Here is a 27,740-nt window from a genome sequence, read left to right on the forward strand (position 1 = left end):
TACCTTTTTTTTTTTTTCACCTTTTGTTTTGAATTCTTCCTTTAAGAAAGGTCCAGGAGGATGTCTCTTAGATGTTTTCTTCTTTTCTGTATTATCAAAAGTGTTAGCTGTGGTTAGTAAAACCACATAACTGTATAGAAGAATAAAGGAAGGAAAGAAAATGGGGAGAGAGATAGAGGCTAAGGCTCTTTGATGAAAACTAAGGCTTTTTGATGAAAAGTCACCTGCCTAAAAACAGATGTGTCTAAGCCAGAGTTACTTGCCATCCATTTTTATAGCCAGTATATATGTGTGTTTATATGTCTCTAATTATATTAAGGCTTTTCTTTTTACAGATACATCATGGTTAAGGAAAATAGTAATAGTATATGATAGTTTTTATATCTTAGAGTTACTTTATCAGAATACTAGAGAACTTTGTTTTTTAATTCTATTACAAATGTGACCTGGGCTATTTAAAAATATTAGTGTAATATAATTATTTCTCTAGTTAAATATAAAAAGTTAATTTACATCAATTTATTCAGTGTTATTTGGATATTCTAGGTTATCATAGTGGTATACAATGGTACAGATCATAAATTTTCAGTGATTTCTGACACATTCTTTGTAGTTGTTGACAGTCATAAACTAATTCTTTGTCTCTTTCGAATATTTTTGCTTATACTAAATGTATATTATAGGGTTAAAACATTTGGATTGCAATTCAAATCTCTTGGAAAACATACCCCCTGAATTGGCTGGCATGGAATCATTAGAATTACTCTATTTGCGAAGGAATAAATTGCATTTTCTACCAGAATTTCCTTCTTGTAAACAACTGAAGGTATTATTTAGCTGATTGTTAATTAACTGTATATGTTCCAAAAGTTAATTATGAAAATAAGTTTTATTAAAAGGAGCTTGTCTTGTTTTGTGTTGGGATACATAGTAGTTATAAGTAGTATGATTTCCTATGTTACTATTTTTCAAAATTTTAATGTGACTAAGGACACTAGTGGTATTGTTAATAATGGTAATTTTTAAAAAAATTTGCTGTAGGGCACATGCGCTCACCAGCAAGACAAAGAGAGAAAGAAACAGAGAGAGGGAGAAAATACCCTTTCCTAGGGAGAATGGCCATGCTTGCAGTCCCTTCTCCTCCATTCTCCCTCAGGATTTTGGGCATGCATTCATCTATGCCCCACATGTCTTTTAAGCCACTGGTCCAGACTCGACCTGCGCTGTCGGCCATAATGGATCCAACCTCCTTAATACTGTGCTACCAGCTGGCCTAGTAGTAATTTTTTAAAAGAAATAATTTTAAAAACAGGGATTTTTCTTTTCTTTTTTTTTTTTTTTTTTTTTGAGAGGTTTTCTCTATAGGGGGCGTGCGTTCGCCAGACAGACAGAGAGAGACCGAGAGACAGAAAGCAAGAAATCACCCCCCAGGGGGGATGGTCACGCCGCAATCCCTTCTCCTCCATTCTCCTCTCGGGATCTTGGGCACGCACGCACATGCGCCCGGCGTGAGTTTTAAGCCACCGGGTCCAGGACGCGAACCACGGTCGACTACGTGGGAGTCCAGCGACATAGCCATTATGCTAACTGCTGGTTCCCAAAACAGGGATTTTTCTATTTCATTAGGTAAGTAGTTTGTAATTGGAGTAGTAGACAATGAGACTAACGCATAAGTCGGGGCCATGTTATAGGAAACCTGGAATACCAGTAAGGAATACGTGCCTAATTCATTAAGTTACCGCCTCTTATATTTACCTGATCATAATTAAGTCTGTTTAAAATGAACTACTTTCCTTTAGGCTTCATGTGTCTAACATGGTCTTCCAAATTTGCTGTGCTTTCCTTCATATATATATATTTTACACATTAATAGCTGAAGAGTTTCAGAACATCCCTGAAAATTTTTTCCTTGACATTTTTATTTAGATGTAAGATAAATTAGATATAATTAAATAATTAAGCCCCTTAAAAATTAGAAAGTTGTATTCTTTCTGTGCATGTTTCAAGTATTTGAACTTGAGTATCTACAATTTTATTTTCATTGACCTAGTATAAAATAGAATACAGAAATTTACATAATTTTTCTTTGGTTTTGTAGGAACTACATGTAGGTGAAAACCAGATTGAAATTTTAGGGGCAGAACATCTTAGGCATCTGAATTCTATCCTTGTGCTAGACCTGAGAGATAACAAGTTAAAATCTGTTCCAGATGAAATTACACTACTACAGTCTTTGGAAAGACTTGACCTAAGTAACAACGATCTTAGTAGGTAAGTTTAAAGTCAAATGATAGAAATTGTATCTGTGTTTGGTTATAATTCATAAATTAAAACGTATTTATAAGAAGCATGAGATCTGGCTTTTTTTTAATCAAATCTACTAATTTTTGAGCAGCTTTGTTATGCAGAGAAATGAAGATTAATTAGATTTGTCCTTGGCAATGAGCTGAGTACACTGATAGATGTATTTACAAATTACTCTAACTCATTAGAACTAAACTCTGGAAATGCTAGAGTTTTGTCAATTTTTTTCACTGTTCTGTCTCCACTCCTGTATCAGTACCTCAGCACATAGGAGATGCCTGATAAATATTTGTTAAATTTGTCCAAGGAGTATAAAGTCATAAGAGATAAAATGCTTTGGGCACCTAAAGGATTTATGGGAATCACAGTTTATTGAGAAGCATGAGGGCAACCTTCATAGAAGTAACTTTTATAGAGGGGCTTCAGGACAGGGATTAGGATGAGTCAAGTTAATTGGCTAGAACACAAAATTTAAGAATACATCGAGTTTTAAGGTCATGGCTCATCTAGCCGACTGTGTGATCTTTAAAGAATAATTAGAATTTGGGGACCAGTAGATGGTGTAATGGTTACATTGCTGGACTCCCACATAGTCAACCGTGGTTTTAGTCCCGGACCTGGCAGCTTAAAACTCACACTGGGCACATATCGTGCGTGCACAAAATTTTGAGAGGAGAGTGAAGGGGAAGTGATTGCAGTGTGGCCATCCCCTCTGGGGGGGAGGGAGGATTTCTCTCTCTCTCCGGTGAACACACATGCCTTTTTGCAAAAATCTCTCAACTAAAACAAAACAAAACAAACCCTAGGATTTTGATGTGCACATATGAGATAGTGTGAATGATCTATTTGGCAGGAGGGAACAGAACAAAGCTTTAAGAATTGTAAATACAGTGCAAGTAGAGAGGTACTACTGAAAAATTATGAACAGAAGCAAATTGATCATATTTCATTAGAAAAATAAATTGGTAGTAGTGGTTGGACATATAGGATAGGAGTAGTTTTGTGGGTAGAAATCTAGATAAACCTTTATTAGGTTAATATGAAAATATATGTTGGGACCAGCAGTTAGTGTAATGGTAATGGCTATGTTGCTGGACTCCCACGTAGTTGACTGCAGTTCGAGTCCCAGACCCAGCAGCTTAAACTCATGCTGGGCGCGTGTGCGTGTGTGCCCAAGATCCCCAGAGGAGAATGGAGGAGAAGGGATTGCAGCATGACCATCCCCCCTGGGGGGTGATTTCTCACTTTCTGTGTCTCTGTCTGGCGAGCGCATGCGCCCTATAGCAAATATATATATATGTCATTAAGGTGTCCTTGCTATATTCATTTCATTATATTGACAGCTGTATAGATTTCTCTCTCATGTGTTAGGATCTAAACTGTAGTGGCAATGAGAATTGGCAAAAAGAAGACAGATAGGAGAGGCATGCTAAATTAGAATTAGAAGTATTTAGCAGCTGATTGTTGTATTGGAGATATAGAGAAGGATAATGAGCCAAAAAGAAAAAATCACAGAAAGGTGTAGCATCATAATATTTAGAGATGGAATTATTTTATCGATACAAATATAAGACTCAGATTTGCCAAGGATTTTAACCAATTAGATGTCTGTGGTTTTGAGTTCAGATGCCAGAAAGATTGGGTGCTATTGATAAAAGGAGAAAAGTTAAACAGAGCAGGTTTTCTTCTCTGTATTAAGTTTAATAAATATTTTTACAAATCAGAATTATTTCTAAAATGTACATATGGTGTGTGGTAGGTACTTCTTAACCACAGATTGGAACACTTGACTAGCAATTACCTTTTTCATTCAGATGTTACAGAATAAGTGACCTGAATGTCTCTGGCGATCTCTCTCTTTCTGTCCTCCTCCCTCCCTTTGCATGCTGTGATTTTCCCTCCAGTTTTCTAGCCAGCCAGGATCACTGCTTGTGCCACCCAAGCTCAGCCTCCATGGCAGTTATAAATCCTATTGCATGAGAACAAACATGTAAAACAAAAGCTAAACCCAGAATTTAAGAAGTGCAAGTATTTCTGATATATGTGTCCCTCTTTCTTTAGGAAAGGGCCTATGAAATAATGGTATCTAGAAATTACTCGCTTTCTTGTTCCCCTTGACTCTATACTTTCTAGATGTTAATGACAGTTCTGATCATTTCACATCTTTCCAAAATTTCTGATAGCTAAAATGTAACTCCTCTCAGTTGCAGAGGTACTTTCATAAAATGGAAATTATCAGGTCATTCTTTTGCTTACAGAACTTCAGGAGTAACTGTTTCAGAATCATTTGAACAAAAGAGGCATCAATAAATCAGAATCTTGAATAATAAGACCCTAGAGTTTGTTTCATGCATATACTTTCAAACAATTCCTAGCAGATTTTGATGTATCTGTTTTTCCATCCAGCAATTGGCAACCACTGTCTTGTAAGATAAAGTCGACTTTTTTTGGGGGGGGTGGGGTGGGATATGACCTTTATTGAGCTTATCCACCAGGGTGTATATAATGTCTGTACAAAACCCAATGTTTGTTACTATAACTTCTGCATCGCAATTAAAATCCAAACAGTTTTTTAAAAAGTCAACTCAAGCAAAACCCACTACTTCGGAATCAATAGCTTCTTTGAAGCCACAGTAACACTTAAATATGGTTAAGACTCGAATGCAGAAATTTGGTTGGTTGGAAAGCTAATTAAACTTCCAACTTGCTCAAATAGAAATACAAAAAGGCAAAATTGTGTTTCTCACAGAGATACAGTCCACTGGAACCACCAACACTGGACAGCTGTTAGACTATTTAGAGTCCTGAGATAATAAGGAATCCAGTCATCCTTTAGATAGTCTTCTGTTGCCCTTTCTTCCCAATCAGAGATTTGTGGATTAGTGGAATAACGCCACCAGCAGCAATTTGTAGCCTTGATGAGAGAGTCCAGTTCCTCATCTCCACGAATAGCAAGTTGCAAGTGGCGAGGAGTAATACGCTTTACCTTGAACTCTTTTGATGCATTTCCTGCCAGTTCAAGTACCTCTGCGGTGAGGTACTCCAGGATCACAGCGCTGTACACAGCAGCAGTCGCGCCCACATGTCCATGGCTGGTAGTCCTAGATTTCAGGTGTCGATGAATACGGCCCACCAGGAACTGCAAGCCGGCCCTCTGCGAGCGGGAAATCGCCTTTGTCTTGGCCTTTCCGGAGTCCTTCCCAGCCTTACCGCCAGCAATTTCGAATTCTGCTGAAGTTCACACAAGCAAGGCAGAAAAAGGGCTAGTCAGACACAAAGTGAGATGCCACCAGCTACTCCTTCGTCGCACCGTGATTCATACTGCCGATAAAGTAGACTTTTAAGCAAAATAGAGTATCCTACGATCAGATATTATTAATTTTTTATCATCTTTCAGTTTTATAAGTATCTTGCTCTCTGACTGTTGAAATAAATATAACAACACTTTCTTCCTTTTGTTCCTATATCCTAGAATGCCCTTTTCCTTGCCTTGCTGCCAAATAGAATCCCATTATTATTTTTAAGCTCACATCTAGGTTTTCTTAAAGGATTTATAGGAATCACAATTTATTGAGATGAGGACAAACTTCATAACAGTTTTCTCCCCCTTCCGTACTTCCTGCCAATTTTTCTCTCTCATAGCAACTTTATTTGCTTAGCATTTGTCTCATTTTTTGTATTTTATACTTATTTCTTTTTTTATAAGAATTATTTAATTTTATTTATTGTTGTTATTTTTAAAATTTGTAGTAGGGCATATACACTTACCAGAGCAAGAGAGAAAGTGATAAAGCAAGCTGCTAAATTTGGGGCTTGAACCGTGGTCAGCCATGTGAGTCCAGCATCCCAACCACTATGCGACTTATTAGCTGTATCATACCTGTTTCTTGATTGTAACTTCCATATAGTAAAATTCAACAATTCAGACATACAACTTGATATTTTTGGCAGACTTGTGTTTGTGTAACATCATCACCAAGATTTGTATTACATATAGTACTCTAGGGAGAAAGAACCAATAGAACACACATATATATGTATACCTAAGAGATTTATTGAGAGAATCAGCTCACACAATAAGGTAGCAATGAAGTCCCACAGTAGGCACCGGTAACCTGGAGACTGGGATTCTGGTAGTATGGCTCAGTCTAAATGTAGAAGCCTTAAAGTCAGGGAAGCTGATGATGTAACAACCTTAGGCAGAAAGCTGATGTAACTCCCTGTCTGAGGGTGACTGTTGATATAAATCCAGGAGTCCAAAGGCAGGTAAGTCTTGAGTTTGATGTCCAAAATAACAGAAGGTGGCTATCTTGTTCTGTGTCAAAGGGGCACATTTGTTTTCTGTATTTATTTTTCCCTGGAGCTCTTTGTTGACCTGAATCATGACATCCACAGTAAGGGTAGATTTTCCACATCTGGACTACTCAGACTCCCATGTTAATCTCTTCTGGAAACAGTTCCATGGATATATCCAGAGCCATGTGTTTTCTAGGTATTCCTTATTCCATTGAAGTTGACATCCAAAACAAATTATAACCCCTTGTCAATTTGACATTTGTTCACATCTTCTTAAACCATACTTAATTGACAAATAGAGTCACATGGTTATAGTTCCAGCTAACATCATGCAGCTATCCCATGGAGAACCAAAAATGCACTAATCTGTTTACCAGCAAAAGCAAAGGAAGCAAAGTTCTTTGGTGTTTACTCTTCTGATATAACATGACTTAGATACTATGATGTAAACTCAATGAAACTTAAATACTGATATGAATCAAAAGATCTTACACACCACAATAAAGAAATAATCAAAAACAAAAACAAAGGTAATTGCTTAAGGTATACATATACATGGTCTTAGCAAAATTGTCGTGAGGAAATTCTCATGGCAATTACAGTTTTCTGTAACCAGTCACATGTTCATAGGTATTTGTAGTTACCTCCTCCTACTACCATATCATCGGTCATGTAGAATATTTCTGTCTTCCTAAAAAGTTTCCTTTTAACTTTTGCAGTCAATTTCCTTTCTAAAACCTCAACCCCTGGCAACCCCTGGTATGCTCTGTTACTGCGGTTTTGCCTGCTTTAGAATATCATAAAAGTGGAATCATAGAGTATATAGTTTTTATGTCTGGCTACTTTTATGTAGCATGGTTTTTGTGATTCATTCATAGATGTATCAATTCATTTATCCTTATTGCTAAATGTTTTACTGTCGCATAGATGCACTTGCAGTCTATTCATCTTCTCTAGTTAGTGGGTGTTTAGATTGTTCTTGGTTTTTTGGCTGTTGTAAACCTCATGTGCAGGTGTCTGTGGGTATTGTTTTCTTTCTCTTGGGGAAAGATATAGAGGGGGGTTTGCTTAGTTATATGGTAAGTAAATGTTTAGCTTTAAAAAGAAATGTTTCCAAAGTGGCCATACCATTTTATAATCTCACTAGCAACGTAAGATAATTCTTATATTTTGGTTAGCTTTACACATCTTTTTCCTTTGCTCAACTGAGAATTTAAAGAATTTTGATATCCCTCACTAATATCTAGCATTTTGCAAATGTTTAATTAAGGTTATTAAGGTTAAATATTTATGTATAAATATAAATATGTAAGTTTATGTATATTTATTATACATAAATTTATACATTTTCTGTGCAAAAATAACATGATTCTTCTTCTTGAATGAAAACATAAATTTGATAATCAAATTACTGTTTTCTTTTTGTCATCTTTTTTTATTTAGAAAGAATTTTGTTTGTTTAAAGTATGAAATCCAAACTTCTTTTTTTTTGTAAAGGATTTTTTCCCTTAGGGTGCATATGTTCACAGGAGAGAAGGACAGAGATAGTGAGAGGGAAAGTGAGAAATCACCCCGCAGGGGGGCTTGCCACACTGCAGTTCTTTTTTCTCTATTCTCCCAGGATCTTGGGCACACACACATACACACACACACACACACACACACACACACACACACACGCCCAGTGTGAGTTTTAAACCATCAGATCTGGAACTTGAACCACAGTCACCCATGTGGGAGTCCAGTGACGTAACCACTGTGCCATCTGCTGGCCCCCAAACCAAAACATTTAATATCGGTGAAAATGGCTATCTTGCGTCACTGATTCCTTTACATTCATATTTTTAACATTTAATTTTTGGCACTGAATACAATTTAGCGAATGTTTTATAGTTCACATTCTTTTTTGGCAATCTCAATATAACAAATTTGAAAACAAATTTGATTTTCTTTCACATATTCAATGTTTATCTTGAAGGGAAATATTTTAGGCCTATATTGTGGGGCCTTCCTTGAGACTATTATATGATATATTGTTTGTAATATGATTTTTTTTAAGTTTATTTCATGAGAGAGAGCAAGACGGAGACCAACCCCTGACAGTCTTGCTATGCCATGATTCTCCCCTCAGCTTTTCAGCCAGCTAGAATTACAGATGTGCTTGTGGGCACGCGTGATATGTTTAAGTTGACCTGGGATCCGAACTCCGGGCCTTCCCACCTGGCTTCAGTATTGTGCCTGGTTTCAGCATCGTGCAGCAGGGCCTTGTTTCTTATGCTGCTCTAGTTGGACCCACATCTTTGTAGTTTTATAGTGACCTGTTTGATTGGATTATACTTACATTTAATGTTTTCCCTGACATTGATTTAATATTTTGTAGTTTACCGTCTTCATTGGGAAACCTTCATTTGAAATTCCTAGCCCTAGAAGGAAATCCTTTGAGAACTATTCGAAGAGAAATTATAAATGTAAGTATATTTAGAATCCAGTTTTGTTTTTAAATTGAAATTCAGACATACATGCTGATCTGTAAAACTGAAAGATATATCTTAGTGAATGTGTGTTTGTCTTCAATCCTTTCAGAAAGGAACCCAAGAAGTCCTAAAATATCTACGAAGTAAGATCAAAGGTACTTTTCTATTTTCTCCATATTGTGAAAGAATTTATCAAGGGTGGCAAAGTGCTAACGGTATATGAACTTAAATGTGCTTTAAATAGAGAATTTAAAAGAAAGATTAATTGGCGATTATGACTAATTCTGAGTCTACACAAGCATATAACATGGTCAGGTTATAGAATCACCTATAAATTCACAAGAACAGTTTTCTATCTTTAATATCTTTGACTTACATTAAAATCTACTAGTGAGAAACTGTCATAACTGAGATGCAGTAAGCACTCAGTAGTTTTTACTTAGAAAAAGGAGCAAAAATTTACTCTCAGGATATAATATATGAATTCTGTTGACTGATAAGCATACTAACAGGTATTCGGCTATTTTCTGTCCATGCACAGCTTTCCTAAATTCTGATGAAAAATAAAACAGCACTTTTCAGAATATATTAATTTAGCATCAGCGTGTACCAAAAGTGAAACTAATACTATGAACTTAATTTCTATTACTTCACTAAAAGTATAATTCATCCCAGTGATTTCTTGTTTGTCATTATACCATACACTAAAATAGGAAGGAAAAATGAATAGTGTGAATGTATTGTTATATAAGAAACCACTCCAAAACTTAGTGGCTACATGTAGCAGCCAGTTTGTTGTTCTGCCTCTTACCTGTGCTGGGTCATTTTATTGATGCCTTACCACTCTTCCTTCTCTCCCCAGTTGCTCAGTCACATTTTAAAAGTACCTGGGTAGTTCCTGACGTTTGTTTGTAGCTTCCAGGGCTTAGTTCATATTTCTTTTGTTTGTACAGATATTTATACTTAGAAAACAACGTGATTTTTTTTTTTTTGGTCTTTGAGATAGTTTAGTTGAATCATTCAAAGCATATATTAGCAAGGATCTAATAATTGAAGTAGTCATATGAACAACTATGTGCAAGCTAATTTAAGAGAAATTTTTTCAAACAGTAAGAATTTTGCAATGTTCTGCCTCACTGTAGTGACTTTGTTTTCTATTAATTAAATTTATGTTTTTGACTGAGATTTGAGGTATTGGAAATAAAGCATATGACTAAAGATGTTGTCAGCAATATCTAGAAATCGTGCACTACTTTTATGTATTATCGAGAACTTAAATACTTTATAGTATTAATATTGGTTTTTTAAAGCAACCTCTTTTGCTAGATGATGGACCTTGCCAAAGTGACTCCACTACTGAGACTGCTATGACACTACCAAGTGAATCCAGAGTGAATGTACATGCCATCGTCACATTAAAAATATTAGACTATAGGTATGTAATTAATTTTTTTAAACATTGCCAATCACCTGGGAGACTGCTGAGAAAAAATCCTTCGGAAAGAAGATAATTGATGAGGAAGAATTCATGAGCGTACTTAGAATAATAGCAGTTGCAAAAACAATGATGAAATAAAAGCAGATTAAAAGCATAATGAATTTAAATGTCCACTACTTGTGTGATTTTATTAATAGTGATTTTTAAAAAAATATTTTATTTAACTTTATTTATTCATGTACTTATTTTAATTTGACCAGAGAGAGAGAAAGTCAGAAAGCAAGCCACCAGGTCTGGGACTTGAACCATGGTCAGCCATGTGGGAGTCCAGCACCCTTAACCACTATACCACCTGCTGGCCCCAATAGTGATGTTTTTATAATAATACTTTATTATTTAAAAAAGAATGAGTGCAAGTTATTGGTAATAAAGTTCTCTGACTCAGTCACCAGCATTCAGAGAGAATTCTTTATTAGGGAGGAGTCTGTTAGTAAATAAGAATCATTGAGTTAATGAAAAACCTTGACTAGTAGGCACAATTTGAGAGGCTGTACCCTGCTAACTCATCTGAATGTAATTTAAATGATGCATCATGCTAACAGTGTACTCTGATAGCATATATATATTAAAATGGAAACAATTAAAACATTAGTGTATAAACTGAGAAAAACGGCTAAAAAAATTTTTTTTTTAAATTTTGCCACAAGGAATATACACTCACCAGAGAGAGAGAAGGAGAGGGAGGGAAAATAAGAAAGCACTTCACATGTGGAATGCTCATGCCACAATTTCTTCTCTGTTTGTCCCTCCTTTTGGGATTTTGGGCACATTCACATGCCCCGTGTGTTTCTCAAGCTGCTGAGACCAAATTTGAACCTTAGAGTTGGCCATATAGAATCTAGTGGCTTCAACTGCCATGCCAGAGGCTGGCCTCAAATTTTTATATATTATGGAAATACATTAAATTGGGGAAAGTAGACACGTATGCAGAGAATGGGGGATGGTGTTCTTTAACTTAATAAGGCAATGATAATCAAAATAAATAACGCTGTCAAAGCCCTTATAGTAATTGGTTTATAACTGGTATTATAGTGAAAAATACAAATGAAAGCAGGTTCAAATCAGATGGATGACTAAGCTTATTTAAGAATCTACATCCTTAGTGTGTCTGCAAGAACTTCCTTTCAGCAGTCCAGATACAGTGTCCATTTCATTTTTGTTTCATACACATTGTCCTTGTATATTGCCTGCCAGTCTTTGATGTGTGCAGAAACCACTCCTCTAACCAAGTCCTGTTTCCACACTAACACAGGTAACACTCCTCTATACTTACATTTGTGTCCCTATCACATAGCACTGTAACTTAGCGTAGCATATCTCCCACGTAATATATTAATTTATTTATAATAGTAGATATTTTTGGAGTCCAGTAAGTGTCAAATTCTATGCTAGGTCTCATGAATATACTAATTTATAAGATAGACTTCATTCCTGGCTTAGAATTTCTTAGTTTAGAATTTCTTTTCTCCCTGGCTTCTATTCACTTTGCCCAGAATGGATACCATGTTTAAGTCCCTATTCTGTGCTGATTACTATACAGTACTAGGTACTTTATATATGCTATCATTTTAATCATGCAGAAAATTTATAAAGTAGTATTGACTCAGTTTTATTTAAGATAACCATTCCTACTTTTTTAAGGCACCAGTAACACAAAAGCATATGCTAAATTTATTACAATTTATTTTTCCAGAGACTTTAATTGGAATGGAGTATCCTACTTAAAATATAAATCAATTCCCAATCTCAAGCCATAAATGCTTTCAACAAAAATTTTAAAATAGCATGAATTATTCAAGTTTTATTAGCAAAGATCTGTTCATCACAACTGAAGAATTTCTAATTGAAAAGATGAAAATGCTGTATCTGCATAGCAGAAAATGGAGGCTGAAAGCTGTAGTGCAAGGCATAACTGTGAAATTTAGGCAACCTTTTTAACTGTATTACTATTCCGTTCTTACACAGTTCTCCCGTATTACACATTCTCTGTAATGTTTTCTTATTCATGCAGTAGTATTTGTTGGACCTTCCCTTGAAGTTTCTTTCAAGTAGATGACATTATGTTAAACATTAATCATTATTTAAAAAAGAAAAGTAAAGGTAATGGTTAACTCTAATGTCAATAAATTGTTAAACTTGCAAACGACAGTTCTTTATATATATTCCATTAAAATTTTAATAAATAGGTAATTTATATTTGCAAAAGATGTAGCATAAATAACAGTTTAGCTTCTAATTTCACAGAAATGAAGTTCAAGTAAGGTCAATTATAAAGCTCATTAATGATAGAATCAGAAATGGCTTAGTCTTAGTCTATTACTCTAGCTTGTCACATACTAAAGGAGAAAAAAATTGGTCTGGGTTACTGCACTAAAATTAGTTTCATTTGGTTTTTTTGTTTTGTTTGTTTGTTTGTTTTTGAGAGATTTTTGTTGTGGGGAACGTGTGTTTGACAGAGAGACGAAAAGTGAGAAATAATCCCTGGGGAGATGGATACACGGCAACCCTTTCTCCTTCATTCTCCTTTTGGGATTTTGACACACATACACACCCAGCATGAGTTTCAAGCCACCAGGTCTGGGACTTGAACTATGATCAACCATGTGGGCATCCAACACCTTAACAACACCACCACCTGCTGACCCCACTAAAATTAGTTTAGTATAATATTGAACTTTTAAAAATGATTGCTGCCTCATAGTAAACTATAACTCAAAGAATGTTGACAGATAACTGTTTTAACAGATATTTAAGAAAAAATGCCAACAACTAGCTTTAAAATGATATATTTAGTTCCAGTCAGAGTTAGAGGAATGGGCTATCCATTTACTATATGACTTCTGAAGATACATTATCTCAGTTTCTATTCACATTGACTATACGAATGCCTACAAGTTATGGCACAATGTGTTGTAACACAATATATTGTCTGAATTCCTAACAGTAGGCATCTTATGTGTCAGTAAGTTTTTATAACACTCGTTACAAAAGTTATAGTCAACTACCTTGAAAATTTTTTGAAGTCTTTAAAGGGCTTTATAAAAGAGTGGGCCAGTAGATGCCATGGTCATTAAGGCACTGGATTCCGACATAGGCGACCGTGGCATAAGTCTGGGACCTGGAGGCTTACTTTCTCACTTTCCCTCTCTTCCTCTGTTTCTGATGAGCACGCATGCCCTATAGCAAATTTTAAAATAATAATAATAAAGCTTAAAAAATAGTAATGATATATTTCTGGACTGCTAAGAATGATAAATTTTAAAACCATATTTTATTCAGTGATAAGCAAACAACTTTGATTCCTGATGAAGTGTTTGATGCAGTAAAAAACAACATAGTCACATCTATTAACTTCAGTAAGAATCAGCTCTGTGAAATTCCACAAAGGTAAGAACTGTTTATGATGCTACTGCTATTAAACTGACCCAGTTTCAGTTGTATTCACATTGTTGTTACAGAAAAATAATGTTTTATGTTATTTGTAAATTTGAAAATATGTGTAATACTTCTCACATTATTATTAGGATTTAACAAAAAGCCATTAAGTTTCTCCTGAGATAACTTTTATCATTTTTTTCTAAAAGGTATGTAGGTTTTTTAAAACTGTATCTCTTTTCCTTTTATATTTTCTTTTCCTTTTTTATGGGGGGGGGGGAGAGGTTTTTGCTGTAGGGCTTGTGCACTCACCAGAAAGACAGAAACAGAGAGAGACAGAAAGTGAGAAATCAACCCCCAGGGGAGATGGCCACACCGCAGTCCCTTCTCATTCATTCTCCTCTTGGGATCTTGGGCATGTACACACATACGCCCTGCATGAGTTTAAGCCACCGGGTCTGGTACTCGAACTGCAGTCGACTACGTGGGAGTCCAGCGACATAGCCATTACACCAACTGCTGGTGTAAACTTAGAGAATAGGTATTAGAATTATTAAGAATATTTTTCCAATACAATGAATTATTAAAGGAAATGTTAATAGTCATGCAATGCCAGATCCACATAGATGAATAGGAATTTTCATTAGGGGCATTATCTTAATGAATTGCCAAACAACTGAATTTTTTTGCTGATAATAAAAGTAAGATTAACCAAACCCTGTTAATATTTTTCTTCTAGAAGAGATTTTTTTTCACTTGCAATTATTAGAAGTCATTTGCATTATACTCTATATTATTTAATGTATCTTTATTAGCATTAATCATAGCAAAATCTTTAAGTTATGAAAGAAAATTAATATACTGCAGAACTTTAAAATACATTTGCCATTTAGTAGAAAACTGTATATCCCAAGAAAGGTGATAGACCCCACAGCAGTTAAAACAGCCATGTATAAGGCAGGCTAGAGTAAGGAAAAGGAGCTTGGGCAACACAGTGGGTTGTACTGTATGCCAGATCTACTAACTGTGTGGTTTGGACAGGTTAAAAAGCTGATCTTAAGTTTTCTTACCTGTGAAGTAGGGATAATCAGAGTACCCATTCATAAGACTTAAGTTAACTAACATCCACATAAAGCATTTAGGTAGAGCTTAATGCTCAATAAGTACCTAAGTACTTTCAAAAAGAAGATATGATGATGATGATGATGATGAAGAGGAGGATAATGTGTTGAGAAAAATTGAATGGCTTTCATCTGGCTGCCAAAATTTTTTTTAGATATTTAAAATTATTAAGGACCAAGAGGTAATGTGGTGGTTAAGGAGCATGATTTCACATGGCTAATCACATGGCTCAAGTCTCAGACCTGGCAGCTTGAAAATCCTGCTGGGTGCATGTGTATGCCCACAATCACAAGAGAAGAGTGGAGAAGGTACCATGGCATGGCCATCCTCCCTGGATGGTGATTTCTCACTTTCTCTCTCTCTGTCTGTCTTTGGCCTATAGCAACTAATAAAAAGAAAACTTAAATTATTATTTTATTTAAGTTTATTATTATTATTTTTCAGTTTGATAAGAGAGAGATAGAGGAAGAGAGAGAGGGAAGGTGAGAAAGCAAGCCACCAGGTCCAAAACCTGAACCACAGTCAGCCATGTGGGAGTCTAGCACCTTTACCACCGTGCCACCTGCCAGCCCCAAGAAATTTTTTTAAAGTCAGAGGAGCTTTAATTTGTTTTCTATTTTACAAAGCTAAGTTTGGAGAATGTAGATCTTCAAAGATCACAACTTCAACAGAGTTCATTGCAAAAGGAGATCTAGTCTGTCTCTTGGTTCCATCTTATTTAAAGAGCTGAGAGGATACTTGATAGAATAATTAAGGATTTAGATTTGCCCTCAGTTAGGATACCTTTGCTTTGGGGGGTACTGGATCAAACATGTTAATTGAGAATAAAGATGAAGATAGTTAAGAAACATTACCCTATTCTTTACTTTATCCTTAACATGACTTTTTTAATGAAAAAAAAAAGTTACTCTGTTACTACAGCTGTTGTTTCACATCTTTAGCAACTGAGAAAGCTAAAGAAGAAAGACAGTAAGGATATACCTTGCTCCAGAGAGTTTGTAAACCAGTTTCTTAAATGTTTAGTTCACAATTCATACTTGTCACCATATTTTCTGATTATAAAAATAACACATAGTCATAAAATATTATATTAGGTGAAGGGATATATCAGTTGTAGTTCCATCACTGATTTATTTTAACTTCACGTGCTATTTTATTTCAAGCTCTTCCCCATTTGGAATTACATGACATACAATTTGTATCTTGACTGGTTTGTTTGCCGTTTTACTTCCCTGTGTTGTAAACAATACTTAGTTTTTATGTATTTATGTCTAAGTGTTTTTTTCCTTCTTTACTCATGGTAGAGATGAGCACCCTCCACAGAGTCCGGTCGCACTGTGACCACCCCCTTCCTCCAGCCCTCCAGCCCATCAGGTCCTAGGCATTTGTAAATGTGCCGTCTTTTACATTTTTTTTTATTGCCAGATGGGGGTGTGCCTCTGCCAGTAAGGGAAAGCAAGCAGCCCCCACGGAGCATGGTTATGCTGCAGTCCTTTCTCCTCCATCTCTTCATCCTGTCAGGATTGGTCACACGTTGGTGTGGAGTGTTTCTTAAATATCCAGGCTTGGGATTCAAACCAGTTTGTGTCACGTGAGATCCTGCTCCCCACGCATAGCACTCGACCACCGTGCACTGGAGTTGACGCAAACAATACTTAAAAATATAACTTAACTACATACCATAAGGTTGATTATGACCATAGATAAAACATATTATTTTGCTAGGCCAGATTTCCAGAAAAATTGCTAAATTTAAGAATGTAATTCTTGATACTCTTTCCAAAAAAAGTTCCAAAAAAAGTTTTATTACACATCAAAACTCATTTTCTCTTTCACTGCATCTTCTTCAGCACAGCATTTTGATATTCTCTCTTTCTTTTCTTTGTTAATATGGTAGATTAAAAATTATTTGTTATTATTTTAACTTTTATATCTTGGCAAATTATATTAGTAACATAGTTAAAACTACTAAGCTTGGTTAGGTTTACTTAGAAATATTTAATTCTTCCTCTTAAAGTCTTTGACTTAAGCTGCTTAATGGTGACATTTGCCAGACCGGGGAATTGACTTAATGTTTTCTTGTGATCATGATAAAATGTAATCAAATTTGGATAACAAATCCTGTGAAAAATTTGACATGTCATATTTAGAAAACATTTTGAAGTACCCAGATACAGATATTATGTTATGCAGCCTGAAGAGAAAACTACCATGTATGTTAAGAATTTACTGTACGGATTCAAGTTATTAACAGATAAAAATTTAAAAATTGTCTGAATTTGATTTTTTCCCTTATATCATAATTAATTTAAATACTAAATAAAATTTTGTTTTGTTTTCTTTTCCATAGGGTGTGTGTATGTGTGTGTGTGTGTGTGTGTGTGTGTGTGTGAGAGAGAGAGAGAGAGAGAGAGAGAGAAATAGGGAAAGTGAGAAATCACCTGCTGGGGGATGGCCACACTGCAGTTTGTCCTTCTCTTAGGATTTTGGCATGCACTTACCTACATCCAGTGTGTTTCTGAAGCCACTGTGTTTGGGATCCACTCACCTTTACCACTTCGCCACTGGCTGGCCCAAGGAGAGAATTTTTAAATTAAACTTCAACATATATTTAAAGTCAGGGCCAGCTGCTGGTGTGGTGGTTAAGGCGCTGGAGACTCTCATATGGCCGACCATGGTTCAAGTCCTGGACCTGGTGGCTTGCTTTCTCTCGTTCCCCCTCTCTCCATGTCTCTCTCTGATCAAATTAAGTTAAAAGATGAATGAATAAATAAAATAAAATTAAAAATTCATTAAAAAAATACATTTAAAGTCAAATAGAAAACTCTTGGAGAACTAATAGGCTATTAAAAAAGTTACTATACATCCAAACTTATTAGAATTTTTGTGAAAAAGATATGCTACATAAAATTATAATTTCTATGATCTACTTGTAGTTCTGAAGCTCTGAAAGTGAATTCAAGCTCTAACATTTAAAAATTATTTTTGTTTCAGGATTGTAGAGCTAAAAGAAATGGTTTCTGATGTCAATCTCAGTTTTAATAAGCTTTCCTTTATATCCTTGGAGTTGTGTATGCTTCAGAAATTGACATTTTTAGACCTCAGGTATGTATTTATACTATTGTTTGATTTTTATAATTATAACCTGTCTTCATGTTTTGCTTTACTTTTGCCTTTTACCTTATACTTCTGTAAGTATGGGAACTGGTTCTTAGTTTATTAATATTTTAGGGGAAATCTAAAATTAAGTATTTAGAAAATATAATTAGACATCTGTCCTTTGTAAGCAGTTTACAAGTTACACAATATGAGAAGATTATTAAAATTATTAGATGCTATTAACACATTATTTAGATTCATACCTAAGTAAAATTACCAATAACACATAGTAAGTATTTCTTTCATATTATTTCTTTCTGAAAGTAAATAACATAAGCCTGGCATAAGTATGTGCTGGCACAACAGGTATGACTTCTCTTCAAAGAACCTACTTGCTTCCAATTTTTAAAAAATAATTATTTATTTAATTTTATTTATTCATTTATTTATTTTAAAATTTGATCAGGAAGAGAGAGAGAGAGCGAGAGAGAAAGAAAGCAATCAGCCAGGTCCAGGGCTCGAACCATGGTCAGTCATGTGGCGTGTCCAGCACCTTAGCCACCACACCACCTGCTGGTCACTGGTTCCAAAGTTTACTAAACTTTCAAGGGCAGAAGAAAAGAAAAAGAATATTATGGCCCAGGCGCGGTAGTACAGGCTGATTGACACTGATACTCCACAGACCGAATCCACATGAGGGACCCTGATTGGATTCCTGGCCCACCTTGAATACTGGGTATAGTGCTGTGTGCCTGTAGTAGCAGCTGCTTGGAAGACTGAGGCAGGAGTAGTGCAACTAGTGAGACCCTGCCAAAAAGAAATTTTAAAAAAGAAAAACTGTGAGTCGCAACAAAAAGAAAAGAAACTGTGTTTAAGGACCTACAGAAGTAAAGGTAGTTTAATTTTAATATGTCCAAGTTGAAGTGACAGGACCAGAGGTGTCCCAGTTCTTTAAGGGTGGTAACATAAGCCTCTGGGTTACCTAGTCATTTATTTACTTGAGCTTTAAACTTTTTTTTGTAAACTGTATCTCTATTGCCTGGGTTTCCTAGTACTTTTATATTTTTAGCAATTGTCTTTTTCATGTATTTAAGCTATAGCTTCTCTTTGTGCAAACAATAGTCAAATAAAAATAAACCAAGTTATAGTTCTTTGAGGATTCATTCTTTCTACAGAGACATTTTATTTGTTTTTTTTTACTTACAGGATTAAAACATATCTACTAATATACTGTTTCTGCAATATGTGAAGTTGCTTCTGTTTTCAGTTGGTAATTAACTGGCAAACTATAAAGCCACATTTTAGTTCAGTATTATTGGAGCAGAAGGAATGAATCCCATGTCCCCATTGCTGCTGCTGTCTTGTCTTCTTTTTGTCCCAGTTTTCTGTGTGTGTGTGTGTGTGTGTGTGTGTGCGTTCACACACGCGCCACTGTCTGTAACCACCCTTGGAAATTAATAATTACGTGACCAAAATGTGCTTGTATGTCTGATTCTAGTAAGTGTAAGACTATAGAAAAAGAATAGAAATCAATAGTGGGTTTACTGAATGCAGCTTAATGCAATAATTGGAGAAAAGCTAGAGCAAGTAAAAAAAATATATTCTGCACTATGGAAAGTACACCCCTTACATCTTAGAGAGAAAATACTCAGTTGTAAGAGGTGTCATCTAGTTGCAAGTAATTTTCTCACAAATATTTTCTCTTAGTAGTTATGCTGCCTCTAAAATCTTTCTACCTTCCTGTTGCCTTTCTTCTAACATTGTTCACAGATCCTCTGAACAGTAAATGAGTTCCTGTTTACTGCCATGTTTCATTATAAGATCTGAAAAAAAAAAGTGTATAATGTACAAATGGAAATTCTAGAGTATAAAATGGACTGCTTAGTATTTGTGGAGTGGACGACTCCAAGTTTCTAAGCATATAGAATCTCTGTAACTTCTTGTTTCATTGTTTTCCTATAATTTTTCAATTCTTGGGGTAGAATTTCATGTCTGTATGCAAGACATATGTATTAACACTAAGAGAATTTTTTTGTAAGTTATTACAGACGTGATCTAAGGAGCTCTGACTAGGAAATATTGGTGAACTTAATTTAAAGGAGTTAAGGGACTAATTTACGGTGTTTACCTTTGAACTCTGTTATTAAAGAGCTGGTTGTATTACCAGTTGGTCGCATATGGGTATCATTAGGATTTGGCACATTGACCAAGTACTTGAGGCTGCTGACTGTTTCAGAATTCGCAGGACTTAGCCTTAATGAGATCAGACCAAGGACTGACAAACTGACCTACATTATTGTTTTTCTTGTCTGCTCAGCATTTTAATTATAAATTAAATGTGTGAAAATTTCATATTTGTAAATTATCTGTTTTTATTTCCAACTTAGAAACAATCTTTTAAGTTCTTTGCCTGAAGAAATGGAAGCGTTGATAAAACTGCAGGTGATCAATCTTTCCTTTAATAGGTAAGAAAACAGAAAATTCTAAGAGTTACTCTGTGAAAAATAGCAAGATTTTCTTACTAGAGAAAACAACTAAAAGAGGCAAATACACAAAAGGGTCCCTTATTTCTACTTTGTTTCAATGTTCAGATTTTTTTTAAGAATTATTTAACTTTATTTTTAATTTGACTGCAGAGGAAAAGAGTGAGAGAGAAAGAGAAAGACAGAAAGAAAACAAGTCGTCAGGTTGGGGACTCCACAGTCAGCCATGTGGGAGTCCAGCACCCTTAATCACCACGCCACCTGCTGGCCCCCCATGATTTTATTTTCACTTAATTTTATTTGGAATTGAAAGTGATCATTGCTTTCTTAGAATTCTCACAATTGATGTTTAGCAGATTTTTTTTTTGTTCCTTTTTACCAATTATAATGGCTGTAATGGAAGCTTAATACATAGGAGGGCAAGCCCATGCCATGCTGGTTGAGGTGGCTAGATACCACATTGGCCAACTACGCAATTCAAGTCTCAAACCTGGCGGCTTGAGAAAAACACTGGGTGTGTGTGCATGTGTGCCCCCAGTCCCCAGAGGACAGTGGAGAAGAAGGGGTTATGGTGTGGCCATTCCCACTGGGGGATGATTTCTTACTTCCTCTCTCTCTTTGTCCGTCTCTGGTAAGCACAAGCACCCTATAGCCAATTAATTAAAAACCAAAAACCAAAAACAATATACAAAAAAACTGTCTTTCGAGATTACCTGGGAAGTCGTATCAGGACTAAGACTTGACGAAGACATTTGCCAGGCACACAGGGAAAGGTAAGGTATCACAGAGCAAGTAGCATGTGCCAAGTATGGTGCAGCGATGTGAGAACGTGGTGCGTTTGTGAAAATGCAAGAGGTTCAATATACCTTGGACCATGAAGTAAGTAGGAAATGTGTGAAAGTAACAGCCCTCAAAGGGTTTTTGTTTTGCTATTTTATGCTAAATGAAACTCAGATAATATTCTGCAAGCACTGTCAAGGTACTGCAGATGATTAAGAGACACTAACATTTATTGGAAGCTTATCATCTGGTAGCCATGTATTAAATACTTTCCATGTATTATCTCATCCTTATAAAAACATTAAGGTAGGTTCTGTTACTATGTCCATTTAAAAATCTGCAGTTAGGGATCAGCAGATGGCATAATTGCTAGACTCCCACATGGCCAACTGCAGTTAAAGTTCCAGACCAAGTGGCGTAAAACTCATGCTGGGCATGTGTTCGTGGATGCCCAAGATTCTGAGAGGAGGGTGGAGGAGAAAGGACTGCCGTGTGATCATCCCTCATGGGTGATTTCTTGCTTTCTGTCTCTCTGTCTCTCTGGGGAACACATTCACCCTGTAGTGAAAATCTTAAATAAACCGATAGATAGATAGGTAGGTTGAATGAATGAATGAAAATCTACAGTTCAAAGTTATATAATTTACCTAAGGTGAGCATAGATAATAGGTTATGGAGTTGAGGTTTGAGATCTGGTGTTTTGATACCAGATGTCATATCATATTGTTTCCTATGATGATTGATACTGGTAGTAATTTAATGAAAACAGTAATAAATAATATTTACTGTAACCTTGGTAATGTCCTTACATCTCCAATATATCTATTTAATCCTTATAACAAGTGTATATACTTAGTAGTATTAGTCCTCACTTACAGATCAGAAATCTAATGCATAGAGATGCTCAAACATGCTTATTTTAATTTTTGTTCCATATGCTGTGTCATGCTTTCTTATGTATAGATTATTAGTGTTGTCGCTCTATTATGCTTTCTTATGTATAGATTATTAGTGTTGTTATTTAATTTTTACTTGTGAATTGAGCTATCAGTTCTTTATTGAGTTATCTTGTCTTTCGAACTATCAATTACATTACAAGTGATGGCTTTGGAGAGGCTGGCAAAAGTTAGTCCTAAGTTTTATGCAAACATAAAAAATGAGTTACATTTTTTAGAGACTGTTTAGTGGCCATGTGGTCCATCTGTGTTCCTGGGTGTTGGCTCTCTAGTCCCACCTCCCGAGCTGCCTTGAGTTTATTCTTCACTCCTAACTTTTTCACCTCAAGGCAGCAAAGAGAAGTATGGAGATGTGAAAAGGCTGTGGCTATAAAGTTCTCTTTGGCCTATCTTTGTCTTTTCTAGTCCAGGCTGAAATTTACCTCACATTAGAACTAAGCCAGTCTCTGCTTTCAAGGGGTCCTCAATGCTTTTGTGTTAAGTGTTACGTAAGTAATATTACTTAAAGGTTAGTCTGAGAACCATCAGCCTTCTCATATCTCCTATGGCATCTTCAGTGTTGTTTTAGACAAGGAAGCCAGCAGTATGTTGTAGTTGGTTATCTTTTTAATAAGAACCTAAAATGACTTGTTTTAGAAGGTTCAGTCAAAGCAAAATTAATTTCTAATTTTGCTTAATATAGTGGTAATAATTCTATCTCATAAGATGTAAAAGTGGACTAAGGAAGAGTACCTTCTCTGAGATATTCTATAGAGCATCTCAGGAGGATTTCTCTCAGGAGGATTTCTCTATCTCCTAAATGGGAATAGGAAAATATGGGAGAACTGACTCTGAACTTTTGATTTTATGTGATAAATAGTAACTGTTACAAGTCTTTCCACTTAACATGCATTTTAAGGTTATTTATCTTATGGAAAATTTGAACACCAGTACTTATACAAAATATAAAGTAACATACACTGAAGACAATGCTATTTCATAATATACTTAAGATCATCTATTTTAAGTAATGATTTTGACTTCTAATTCCAGTATATTTAGATATTCTGTTCATATATTAATAGGTTCAAAATATTACCTGATGTTCTATATCGTATCCCCACACTTGAGACAATTCTGATTAGTAACAATCAGGTTGGATCTGTGGACCCTCAGAAAATGAAGATGATGGAAAACCTGAGCACCTTGGACTTGCAGAACAATGACCTCCTACAGATTCCACCAGAGCTCGGTAACTGTGTGAACTTAAGGTAACTTCACTATTTTCTGAGTTTTCCCATTAATTTGATTTGTTAAAGTGATTTTTCTTATTAAAATAATCTTGCAGGAGATTAAAGTAAGCTTTATATCCTGCTAGAAATAAGTAATAAAACTCAGAATTCCAGTTCTGTTGTTAAAATGTTACCAAATAAATTTTTTAGCCTTGTAAATGTGGTATAATATGTATATAAATATAGTAACTGTTTCTAGTGGTACTTTTCTCATTGCTATGTGTGTGTATAACTTGAAACTCTGCAGCATAGAAATGTCAGGAAAACAAACTCCTTAGCTTTGCATATGGGGCTTTTTGGAATCTGATCAAGCCCAGCATGCTCCTTCCATTCTTCACATTTCCTGTTATTTCAGCCTCAAATGCCTTTACCTGTTGTTATCAACAATGTAAATGCTCCCTTTGAAAATCTTCCCAATTCTCCAGTTGAATTAGTTGTTTTTTGTTTTTGTTTTTGATTTTTGGTTTTCCATCATGCTTTATTTGGATGCATTTATATCTTTTTTTGTTGTTGTCCTTTAGAAAAGAATTATCCCAGTGTCTAGAACATAGTAAGCACATAATAAATGGTTCTGGAGTGAATATAAAGAGTTTGAGAGATCAACAGAAAGCCAAGAAGTTAATCAGACTATGTCAGAAATAACTTAATTATTGAAACTGCATATTAATAGCTTGGCTTATTTTACTTCACTAGAGCAGCCGCGGCATCTGGGGTGATATCTGATATTAGTAAATTATAGGAGACGTGGACAGATGCTTCTTATTTGTGGTAGTTATGTTCTGCACAGTCACCGTGAACACTGAATTAGTGAATATCGAACCATTGCTGCTAGAGGAAATACAAGGTATCTACAAGAGTCTGGTCACAGCGTTTTCATCAGCTTATCAGTACACAGCCTTGTGTTGTGTGTGTTTTAAAATAAGGACACTTTATTTAATATTATCATTGATTCATTAACATTGGAATCACGGCTGACAGCACTGTAATTCATGTGCAAATGAAGGTTACCTAACATATGTACTTTCTCTAGAAGGCACAGTTATGCTTAGGAAAACTAGACAACACTTCAGCACTACACTAGGGACCCGTTTAAACAGTGAAATATCACCAATAAAAAGCCTGAAAATTTGAAAAATATGGCACCAATAGACCACGAAAAGGGTACTTATTTACAGTATGAGGGCTGAAACAAGAAGGCAGAGCACCACTTTGTTTGACCTCAGCTGGGAACGTGCCCATTGGTACAATTATTTTGCTGTTCTTTGCATGTCTGTGAATGACCTTGAAAGTGCCACACATATGGCTATTACAAGTAAATTTTAGTGAGTGAGCAAATTTGCAAATATGGAATCCGTGAATAATTAGGATCAACTTGGTTAACTCGGTTTTCTAGAGATTAAGAAAATAAGTCTTAAATAGAATTCCCAAGAAACATACAACTATTTTAAGATATACTTTAAATTAACTGCATAATACAGTGTCTTTTGACTAATTTACATAAACATGCCATTAAATATTAATAGGAAAGTTTCTTCTAATAGAAGATGTTTTATTAATTATATAAAAAAATACAACAAGTCCTTACTCTTAATTTGTACCCCATTTCAGGACATGTGGCTAGTTTTATAAATGTGTATCTGGTCCAGGAAGGGAGAGAGCAGACATGTCTTATGGTTTTCTGTTTTTTTAAGAGAGATTTTTGCTATAGGGCTCATGCAGTCGCCAGAGAGACAGAGATAGAAAGCACAAAATCATCCCCCTGGGAGGGATGGCCACACCACAATCCCTTCTCCTTCATTCTCCTCTCAGGATCTCGGGCATGCAAACACACATGCTTGACATGAGTTTAAGTTGCTGGGTCCAGGACTCAAACCACGATCGACTATGTGGGAGTCTGGCAATGTAACCATTATGCCCTCTGCTGGTCCCATGTATTACTGTTTTTTGGGAAGGGATAGCAGCCATACATTGATTAAATTATAGTCTTTGGCATGGTTACTTGACAATTTGCTCATTATAATACTTGTCTACATCTAATTCAATTATTTTTCCTTCTAAGACTGAGAAGAGGTTAGTTAGAATGATGATTCAAGTAACAACTCTGTCATTTAGTAGCTGTTTGATCTGTCTTACATCCCTACACTTGGGTTTCCTCATTTATAAAACAGGAATTTAATTTACTTCATAGGATTGTTAAGAGAATTACATCTATAAATGTAAATTAGTGCAGTACCTTTCACGCAATAAACATTCAATTAATGGTGTTTTGGTTACTATTGTACTTATAATTTTGTTTAAATGCTCAGATTTGAAAAGGAACAAATAGAGAAAAATACTCAAATTTTGTTTATAAGGTTGCAAATGAAATTAGAAGACAAACCTTGCTAATGGAAGATATTTAAGTTCTCAATCTTTCTCTTTTGTTTAGAACATTACTACCAAATGGAAATCCATTCCGCGTTCCTCGAGCAGCCATATTAATGAAAGGAACAGCTGCTATACTGGAATATTTGAGAGACCGAATTCCTACTTAAATTGCAATTGTTTTATAAGCCTCATCATGTTAATTCTTAGATGCATATAATATTTTTAGTTAACATCCAAAGATGATTGCTGTAACTGATCTTATAGTTTTACAGGGTCACCTGGCCATGGTGTAATTGGCCTGGGCCACATTCACTATTGTTCCACTGACAGCTGTTTAACATTTTTCTAAAGTGTTGTATACTTTTTATTAGTGATAACCGTGGTTAGCGTTCGTACTTTGTTCTGTTTTACACAGCAGTCATACTACTCACATGTCATTCCCTTATAATAGCAGTTTTTTTCAAAAGTGAATTTTTATTTAATGTGGGTTGATATTTTTATAGTAACAAAGACTTTTTGTGAACTGGGCTTTTTTCCCCACTTGTTTCTTTTTTGTATTCCATATAATGTGATCAGTTGACTAGAATATTACTATACAGTTTCTACCTTTTTATTAGATATAAAATTGAGTTGAATTTTACTGAATACTGCTTTTTGGCATTTAAAAAAATAAGACTTTTCATTATCCATAACAGGACTCTTGTGAAGTGTTTGGCCTTATTTTCTCCTCATTGAGAGTATGACATTTAAAAATACTTTTTTTTTCCCAAAAAGATATTGAAGACTTTAATTCTATATATACTGACAATAGAAAACATATACCATGTAGAAATTTTAAAATGTACTTAACGCTTTTTTAAAAATAAGACAGAAGGCATATATGCTTGCCAGAGACAGAGCATAGGAGGGAGACAGCATTTGTCAGTGGGGTATGGTCACCCCACAGTCTCTCCCCCTCCATTTCTTCATTCTAAGGATATGGGGCATGCACATATGCCTGGTTTGTTTTTCAAGCTACTGGAGTAAGGATTCGAGCCATGCACTCAGCAATGTGAGAGCTGGCTCCCTTAACCAGTAGGCCTCAGAGCCAGCCTATGAAAACTTATTAGCAGGTATTTGCATACCTGATGTACTCTGTGGGTCTATTTTAATCCAAACTTGTGCATCTTTTTATTTCCAACCCCTTACTTTTAGATTTTGCTTGCAATCTTGATAAGACTGAGGTTGTAGTTACGTAGTAGTTTTGTGAAAGGGAATTTGACATAGGTAAACTTGATTTAATAAAAATCAAATATAAACATTTTTGTTTACATAAAAATTAGGAGAAATAGGTTGATCCAGCTTTATAACATTTACCATATAATTCTGTTAAGTGACCAATTAAATAGCATGTGTGTCAATTTAGATAGACAGCTCTGGATGATTGAGGCATGCTTAGATTATGAAAAACAGTTATTGTTAATCAATATTTCATGTTATAATAAAAATTACATTTTTCAAGTATTGATACAATGTTTATGGTTTGTTTTAAAAGAAACTTGTCCTTTTCATATCAACTCTATTTGTGACTAAGAAATCTGCTTTGATATTAAACAAAAGACACTTTACAATAAGGTGACATTTTATTATTTATACAATAAAGAGACTTTTATGTTATTCAAAACACCTTTTTAAATACTGAAAAAGTTGAGTACACCAAAGCCGAAAAATGGCTC

At 35.2% G+C, this 27,740-nt stretch overlaps 1 protein-coding gene and 1 pseudogene across 1 annotated transcript in view; one reads left to right on the forward strand and one right to left on the reverse strand.

Moving 5' to 3' along the window:
• LRRC40 (leucine rich repeat containing 40) overlaps positions 1 to 27,528 on the forward strand; it is a 51,153-nt gene extending 23,625 nt beyond the window's left edge. Inside the window, 10 exon segments of the mRNA XM_006167136.2 lie at positions 684 to 826; positions 2,099 to 2,271; positions 8,981 to 9,068; positions 9,184 to 9,229; positions 10,401 to 10,509; positions 13,852 to 13,959; positions 18,064 to 18,174; positions 20,556 to 20,633; positions 23,452 to 23,637; positions 26,087 to 27,528. Of these exon segments, the coding sequence (XP_006167198.1) occupies positions 684 to 826; positions 2,099 to 2,271; positions 8,981 to 9,068; positions 9,184 to 9,229; positions 10,401 to 10,509; positions 13,852 to 13,959; positions 18,064 to 18,174; positions 20,556 to 20,633; positions 23,452 to 23,637; positions 26,087 to 26,192 (1,148 nt within the window). The 3' untranslated portion in view covers positions 26,193 to 27,528.
• Positions 5,122 to 5,542, reverse strand: LOC102468604 (histone H2A.Z pseudogene; annotated as a pseudogene).
• Positions 27,529 to 27,740: the final 212 nt, after the last annotated feature.

This window comes from Tupaia chinensis, unplaced genomic scaffold (genome assembly GCF_000334495.1).
Source record: "Tupaia chinensis unplaced genomic scaffold, TupChi_1.0 Scaffold144529_1, whole genome shotgun sequence".
NCBI lineage: Eukaryota > Metazoa > Chordata > Mammalia > Scandentia > Tupaiidae > Tupaia > Tupaia belangeri.